The 8,568-nt window shown below is 42.7% G+C and overlaps 1 protein-coding gene across 1 annotated transcript; it reads right to left on the bottom strand.

Moving 5' to 3' along the window:
- Positions 1–267: 267 nt before the first annotated feature.
- On the bottom strand, positions 268–2,185 carry LOC147446144 (uncharacterized). The gene has a single exon (XM_086526177.1). The coding sequence runs from the start codon at positions 2,176–2,178 to the stop codon at positions 799–801; it is 1,380 nt and encodes a 459-aa protein (XP_086382303.1). The 5' UTR covers positions 2,179–2,185; the 3' UTR covers positions 268–798.
- Positions 2,186–8,568: the final 6,383 nt, after the last annotated feature.

The following is an 8,568-nucleotide window of genomic DNA, read 5'->3' as shown; positions in this document are numbered from 1 at the left end:
ATTCATCTTTATTTCTCTCTACAGATGTTATCAGTAATTTTCAAGAATCATGAACCTTGCCATGGAATGGGATTAAGATAAAGGTACCATGAAATCATAAACAAAAACAAGAGACACTAACTCACCCATGTTACAACAAGAGAGAGCAGATTATAAGCAGTAAACGCTAAAAATTAGAATACCAAGAGCCTAAGCACAATTGAAACCCTTCAAGAATACCAAAAACAGCATTTTATGAAATATAAATAGAATAGCCAGCTCAATCAATCCTTTTTTGTGTGATGTTTTTAAAAAAAAAGTCACTAAAGGTGTCTTACAAAGGGTTGCACATACCGAAAAGAACTAGGCTACTACGGTCTTGGCCCTCTCTGTTCGTTCCTAGCACCTGAGGCCCATGATAACATACTTTCTAGGGTTGTAATTCTACAACCTTAAAACCAGTTTGTGTAAAGTTTCGACGCTTCGAAGCACTTCGTTCACTAGTACTAGGAAGATGTCACCTGCGTGCACCAAAATTGCCATATATACACCTATATACGGTTCCCTCCTTTATAAAATCTGTCCTTTTAGCCGCACAAAACACCCCCTATTATACTAGCCACCATATGGTAACCTTTAGTGAATGCCCTGGGGATTCGAGAATGTTGCAAAGCACCATCACTTTCTGCCAGAGAAAACCAAGGCAATAGAGCTGTCAGCAAGAGCTTGCTCTAATTCATGCCGGAACAAAGTAGTCATCCCTCCCTCATGAGGCACCCTGAGAGCCATGACAGCTTCCAAATAATGCCATTGTTTGCTCTAGTCTCTATGTTTCCTGGCCAATAATTTGAGGAATTCATACTTGAAGTCACTAAGTTCGTTCAAAATTTCTCGCTTGAATACTGACTTTTTGGCCTCTACTTCTGTATAAACATCTAAAAACTTGTTCAGGGCCTCAACCACATCGTCCTCTGACTTGCGCTTGCGTGAAGATTCCCCTTGAGAGTGATGATGCCTAGCCTGATCAATCGGCAACCCTACACTATCGACATTAGTGCCATACGGATTCTTCTTCGACTTATCGACTCTCGGAGGAGGTGATTTCCTCTTATCATGAGCAGTATTATCATCTAAATTCATCAATTCATCGACTCCCATACACAGCAAATTTCCCTTACCATGAGAAGCCACATTGGAAAATGCAGGCAATTTCCCCTTACCATCAGTAGACACCAATGCAGATTCTCTCATGGGCGCTTTGCCCTTACCCTCCGCAGTACCTCGAGCAATTGCTGTGGCATCGCCATCAACATTTCTACGTTGCACTTTCTTGCCAGGGTTAAGGTCAGCATTTGCAGCCTGCTGTCCCTCTCGCACTGCATCCATAGCACGCATCATATCGTCGAAGAATTCCCAGTTTGAAACGTTTTTCTTGCATTGTTGTTTGTATTGCCCCTTAAGAGAGTCCATCCGGTTTTTGGCTTGGATTCCAGCCTTAGGAGGTAAGGTTTGGTTGGATTGGCTTCTGTTGACTGCATCGGCAATGTCCTGCCAATTCGCTGAAGAAACCTTCCCATGTACACAGGCGATGCGGGTGAACTCCCTGATGAGCACACGGCTAGTGTCATCATCCCATAGGATCGGATTACCAAAGGCCGTCTTGCGTGGTTTTTTGCCTTCTGCTTCCTTTGCTGGTGCTGCTACTTGTCCTCGATTTGCTAACAAAGATGGTGATGGTGATGGTGCTGCTGTGCTTCCTTCTGCTGGTTTTCCTGCTTCTCCTCTATGCGATGAAGAAGATGATGATGATGATGAAGAAGAAGATGATAATAATAAGCCTTCTTCTTCTTTTTCTTTTTCTTCTCCTTCGTCTTCTCCAGAGTTGTCGTCGTCGCCCACATCACCATCTTCGTCTTCTTCTTCTCCATAGCTGTCGCGGTCGCGGTTGCCCACATTACCATCATCATCTTCTTCATGCCGGTCGCGGTCGCGGTCGCAGTCGCGGTTGCCCACATTACCATCATCATCTTCTTCATCTGAATAGGAGAAATCATATGTTGATGATGACGATGAGCTTTCTGCGGGAGAAGGGTTTCCGCCTTGTTTTCCTGTTGCATTTTCTTGGGGCGGCCGCGAATCCGCCATCGTCTTCCGATCATCGCCGTCACGGTTGACATTACAGATTCTGCTGCGACCCATCGTCGTATTCTTTCACCATCGCAAGGCTTCACACCCTCAGTGACCATCATGATTCGAAAAGGTGCGATTAAGGTTGGATTCACACTGGGAGGATCGCCCACTATTTGTTCTGACACGTTGATTTCGCAAAACTATGACACAAAGCGTCCACGCAATCATAAATCAATTGGGCTAAAATTAAAGCATGTGTTTCCGAACCCATTGAAAAAGTAGTGTTGTTCGACACTTTTCAGCGCCAATCGCGGGCCGGGTGACTTGATCACAGACCTCAGGAGAGACTTCACAGTTGAACCACTATGCTAGCAACAATTGGATGGAGATCTATTTATCATGCTTTCATTAGTTGCTGTCTCCGTTCCTCACGCTGGAGACAAGTGAGACGTGAGCGGGCTGTTGCCGCTTCGTTTGGACCCGCCTCGATTTTGATCATGTCTTTCAAAATGACACTCACCCTTGATCATTTTCCAACATGTGTGTGGGAATTAGAAAAAGGGGGGGAAATATGTGGCCACATGATTGGCATTAACTTCATTGTGGCTAAGGGTTGCCTAGTCTTAGGTCAATTGCGTATGTTAGAGAATGGCTCTACGTTTTGATGACACACTATGACACGCCGTGGACAATAAACGCTTGAGTGGAGTTGTAATGGTCGGTCCAATAGTGAAAAAGAGAATAGCCAAAAGGATCAAACAATTTTGTATGTTTCATAACCCAAAGATGAAGAAGTGAACACAATACATACTCTAAATTGAGATCAATATAGATTAGTAAAAGGCTCGAAGTTGAAATTTGTGATTTTTTCTCAATCTTCACTCACTCAAAATTGTGCGATTATCGGTGATGGGGATCATTGATAGTGCTCAGTGATGCTATATAAATGGCTAACTTTTCTTAAGGTTCACAAAAGGATGTTCGTTGTCATCAAAGTTTAGAGTTAGAGGCAATGCATCAAATAATCATAAACTTTTGTAATCTACAAATGCAAAAGTCAAACTAGTTTGCCTTGACTGCTTCACTATGCATATGGTAAGATGTAAAAAAGTGATAGTGGTGTGGATTTTACCTCATGGCATAGCTTGTGATGAGAGCTCCATAGAATCTCTTCGGCAAGCTTTTGCCAAAAATTCTATGACCTCGCATCACAAATCAGATTTTGCATTAAAAGATGTATGTAGGTGAAAAAAGATAGAAAGAGATGCATTTTGTGCATTGCGATGCTTGTGCCCATCAAAAAAAGAAAAACCATATGTATGATACAAGACACCACTTTCAATGTAAGAAGCTCATCCGAAACATTTTGAGCTTTTGTTAGGGTGCTAGATTCAATATACATATCAACCAAGCCACTCTGAGCACAACATGTTTCACCAAGAGCCCCAAATTAGCGACCTTATCATGAATAAACTTTCCTAAGGTGATGTCTTGCATTACACAGGTGATTGTATCTACATAAAAACCCTTTTTGATTCTCATCTGATAAAAGATATATAAAATGCAACATGCCTACAAGTTGCATGCATAGGTAATTCCATTTGCCAAGGGGCCCTTTTCAGTCTGCATCTGTTGAAAACAGGCGAAAGCTTCCTTGCCACAACCATGTTGGGCATGTCTTGTAATCAACACACTCCAAGAGACAACATCCCAGGCAAGGAGCTCATGTAGAACTTTTCGAGCTTTGTTAGGCCCTACATTTAGCATATGTATTGACCAAAGCATCTCCAAGCACAAAATGTTTCTCCATGAGCCCTTGACTAGAAACCTCATCATGAATACTATTGGCCATGACAATGTCTCGCACACAACACAATGCCATAGGCATTCAAGGTTAATGCATAAGTATTGCATTGAGAGGGAACCTTTTCGTTTTGCATCTTATGAAAACAATCCAGACCTTCCTTGTAACGACCATGTTGGGCATATGTTGCAATCAATGCATTCGACGCCTAACCACACTCCAGGCATGAGGATAAATCAATATTTTTTTTTGTGGGTGCCAGAGTTGGTACACATGTCGACCTAAGCACCGCTGAGCACAACATATTTCTCCAACAACCCTTGTTTAGCAACTCATTGTGAATACTATTACCCAAGATAATGCCTTGATCTATTTAGGTGATTACACCTTAGTTTCACCTCGAAGAGGGCCTTTTTGCTTTGCATATGGTGAAAACATAAAAAAAACTCCTCAGGACTACAAGTTCCATGCATAGGTGAGTGCATTTGAAGTGGGGCCCTTTTTGCTTCGCATCATCTATTGAAAACAGTCTAGAACTTACCACATCCATGTTGGGCATATCCTGCAATCAACTTGCTCTAGGAGACATCTTGGGCAAGGAGCTCATCCAATAGCCCTTCCTTTCATTAGGCCTGCGCTAACTAGTATACCTTTGTCCTTGTGATCCCTGCTGCCCTTGGCCTCAACTCAACCCCTATTGCATAGGCCCAATGATGGCCCTCAAACCTGTGCTCATTGCTTTCTAGAAGCCACTCAGCATAGCCCACATTCCTCGCAGTCAACCCTTATTATTGCGATTCACTACCAATCTCATCATGAATACTATCCCCCATGGTAGCATCTTGCACAATGCTATAGGCCTTCAAGGTGCATACACAGGTTATTGCATCTGAAGAGGAGTCCCTTTTCACTTTGCATCTCGTGAAAATACTCCAAAGCTTCCTTGGCACACCATGTTGGACATATGTTACAATAAACACACTCTAGGAGACCACATTCCAAGCAAGAAGATAATCCAGATTTTTTAAGAGCACCTCATGTTTCTTCAATAGCTCTTGACTAGCAACCTCATCATGAATACTATCGCCCATAGAAATGTCTTGCACAATTACATGCCTTCAAGGTACATAGCAGGTGATTGCATCTCAAAAGAGGCTCTCAAAGCTTCCTTGCCATGCCGATGTTTGGCAAGACTCACTCATGTAGAAGGCGAGGACAGTCCCAACAGGTGGGAACTGCTCCTTAGAAGGCCGACCAACGGGAACAACTACATTAGCAGTAATTACAGCACTTACTGTAGTAACTCTGTAAGCCTATAAATAGGAGCCACAACAATGTCTTTGTGGCTTTTTTGGACTTTTGGCTTATGGGCTCTTGCTTCTAGACTTTTAGTTTCATAAGCTTTTGGCTTTCAACCCTGTAATCACTTACTCATGTAATCAATCCTGAGACTTCATCTGAGCTTAAGCGTGTTGTACATTGTACTGATTATCTTTGTACTACTCATCTGAACCTAGAATACCATTCCCAGTCTTCCAGTTTGTGTCTTCCAATTTAGTACATTATTCTAGTTCATTTCTCTGTTTCAGTCCAATACTTAATTCCAATCCTCACTAACTGAACCGCCTAGATAATGAGTAGCTCTGAACTCTAACACTCGAAGAGCTGTCTGAAGAGACTAGCTCTCATTCCATTTTGGCGATCACAATGGCTAGAGCTGATTGCTCTTAGATCAACGAGCTCTGTCTCCCAGTTAGGATTCTTAGCTACAAACATGCCACCCAGAGTCAGTCATGGTTGAAAATCATCAACCCGGTTTCGCACTGATTCCACACGAGTCAACCCTATTTTAGAAGTATCATCAAGAGAGTCTGATGCTGAGAGGGACCCCGAGAGTGAGACTGAGGCTCAGGAGGAGCAGAGTAATGTTGAAGAGGCCAGAGACTATCAACATTCCAGTCACTCAAGGAGGAGGAGGGTTGAGCATGAGGAACGCAAAACCATGACTCAAGGTTCTATGTCCACACATAAGACAGCTGAGGCCAAGGGTAGCAAAGGCAGTCATCATAGTATAAGCAGGAAGTCCAAGGTGGAGATTGAGACTGAAACTAAAAAGGAAGTTCATTAGGATGTTGACACTAATCATTACAGGAAGTCATCTAGATGCAATCAGGCTACCAAGACCAGAGGAACCAAAGATGATACAGACAAGCATGATTACACTGCTTCCTTAAAGATCTCTTTTCCAGTTTTCAAAGGTGGGAAAAAAGACAATCCTGATGTCTACATTCAAGCCTTTGAGCAATATGCTGAATTAAAAGCATATTGATGAAGATGACTGGGGAGAGTATTTTTCTTCAAACACTGAAGGATGCGGCAAGAAAATGGTATTACCACTGTCTAGCTTGCCAACTTAGGTCTTACAATAAACTGATCAAGGATTTCAAGCTTGAGTACTCAGACAACAGAGGGGATGAAGACATTCTCTGTGAGCTGGAAAAGATCAGGCAAGGAAAATTGTTTGTAAGAAGCTATGTGGAAAAGATCAAAGAGTTGACCAAGCAGCTGCAAGAACCACATTTAAAAAAAAGACTGCGTACATGGTTTCTGAATGGATTTCACAGTAAGAAACTGAGAGAGCAAGAGGTACCTGCACCCACGAAGAAGTTTATGACTTGGTGCAGAGAGCTCTGAAGCTCGAATAGCAAGCCAAGAAAGAGCGAAGACATAAGAAGCAGAGGTCTAGCAGTAGCAGCTCTTCTACGGAGAATTCCAACTTTAATGAGATTCCCAGCAGTTTTGATAGTAGTTCAGACGAAAAGAGCAAGGACAAGGCTAAGAAAGGGTCTTGGTCCTGAAAATCAAAATGGCCAGGCAGATTGCTGAAATCAGCTAGGCCAGACCACCAATCAGGAAGATGGAGACCTGGTGCTCCAAATGCAAATCCAGAGATCATGTTTCCAATGAATATCCACAGTGCACGTACTGCAAAGCATATGGCCATTTGTGTAATAATTGTGGCATTCAAATCCATCATTTCAAGAAAGGTAAGAATCTATCTCTAATTGCATTTACACATGCCGAATCAGCTAAGGTAGAGACGACCAGTGGACCTAAGAGGAAAATTCAGATACCAGTGGGACTGGTATTGGTGTGCAGATACCAAGGGGGTACTGGCCAAGACCGAGGTCGTGGCAATTTCCAGAAGCAAAGTCTTAACTGCTATAGTTATGGGAAATATGGGCACTTTGCAGCTCAATGTCCAGATGCACCCAGTATTGAGGCTACTGAGGCAAAAGCACCGGAACCAGTTTCAGTACGGGTAGTCACTCGCAGTATAGGGGTGATTATTGAAGAACTTCCAGACAAGCCTGTGAAAGCAGTCATTCCTGAAACCAGTAAATGGACTCAGTAGAGAGCATTCTAGATGGCTAAGGGCAAGGAGAAGGTAGTTGACGAATAGCAAGAGCAGCAAGAACTGACAGCTAAGATCACTAAGGATCTAGCTAAGAAGCTACCAGAACAACCAGGGAGTTCTGATGCTCGTGTTATTCAGAAGATACCAGCCCCATCTTCTGAGAAAAGGCAGCCAGATTAGTCAAGATTTGGAATCTCTGAGACCATGCTTGCTGCAGTGCAAGGATTGGTGGATGATCTAGGGCAGGTCAAATCAGATTTGACTGCAATAGAAAACAGTGAATTGGGGAAAGCACAATGTCTTTCTCAGTGTCTTTCAAGGCTCAGTACAGATACCAGAATAGAGGATTGGCAATGTGAAGATAGTCTTGATTCCTTGAGTTCTGATAATAATTCTGACCAGGAGAGAGAAGAGATCTATGTCAAAATCTGTGAACGAATTCAAAAATTGACGGTCAAATTAGATGATATCAGGAAAACTTTGCCTGAAGCAGCAAAGTTTATCAGACAGTAGAGAAAAGATGGAGCTGATGCAAGAGCAGTTGATTTGTCGCCTATCAAAGATGATGAGGTGCCAGTAATCCAGGTGGATTACAAGGTCATGAAACAATGGGAGCCGCTATCCGGTGTTATACCGGATGGAGGAGCAAGTGTGAATATTATGGGGGCACATCTTTAGCAAAGGCTTGGTATCACTGATTTAAAACCAACACCCTTTAAGGTTAGAATGGTTGATCATAGAGTTGTTCAGGTAACTGGTACGATTGAGAATATGCAGATAAGGGTGGGTAAAGAGATATTCAAAACCAACTTTCTGGTACTGGATGTCCAAGGAGCATATGGTATGCTACTGGGATGACCATGGCTTCGGATGGAACAGGCTGTTCATAATTATGCGAATTAGACTATAACCATTCAGGGAACCAGTAAGAGAATCGACCTCTAGACAAATAACAACAGAAGCTAGAAGAAAGAACTTTGACCTAAGGAACTTTGCCAAAAATATGGGGTGAAGAAGATTGGACGGATGCTTGCAGCCATGAGCATTTTTCTGTTAGCTGAAATCGACTTGAATGCAGTGTTATTCGATAAGGCTCAAACTGAGAAACAGAGAAAGCAGTTTCTAGATCAGTTCACTGGATTGAATCCTGGAGAGAGACCAGTTTAGTTGACTGGTCGGCCAGAGGAACCATCTGACTCCAAAGAGGGATATTCAGATTTCAAGACACCAGTGCACA

Source organism: Adiantum capillus-veneris, chromosome 12, assembly GCF_014529385.1.
Source record: "Adiantum capillus-veneris isolate H3 chromosome 12, ASM1452938v2, whole genome shotgun sequence".
In the NCBI taxonomy this organism is placed as follows: Eukaryota; Viridiplantae; Streptophyta; class Polypodiopsida; order Polypodiales; family Pteridaceae; genus Adiantum; species Adiantum capillus-veneris.
The sequence above is the reverse complement of the archived record's forward strand: the minus strand, read 5'-3'. Positions and strand labels throughout refer to the sequence as shown.

What these genes read in the sequence shown, in the direction of transcription:
- LOC147446144 (XM_086526177.1), bottom strand. Translation starts at nt 2,178, where the DNA reads ATGGGTCGCAGCAGAATCTGTAATGTCAACCGTGACGGCGATGATCGG.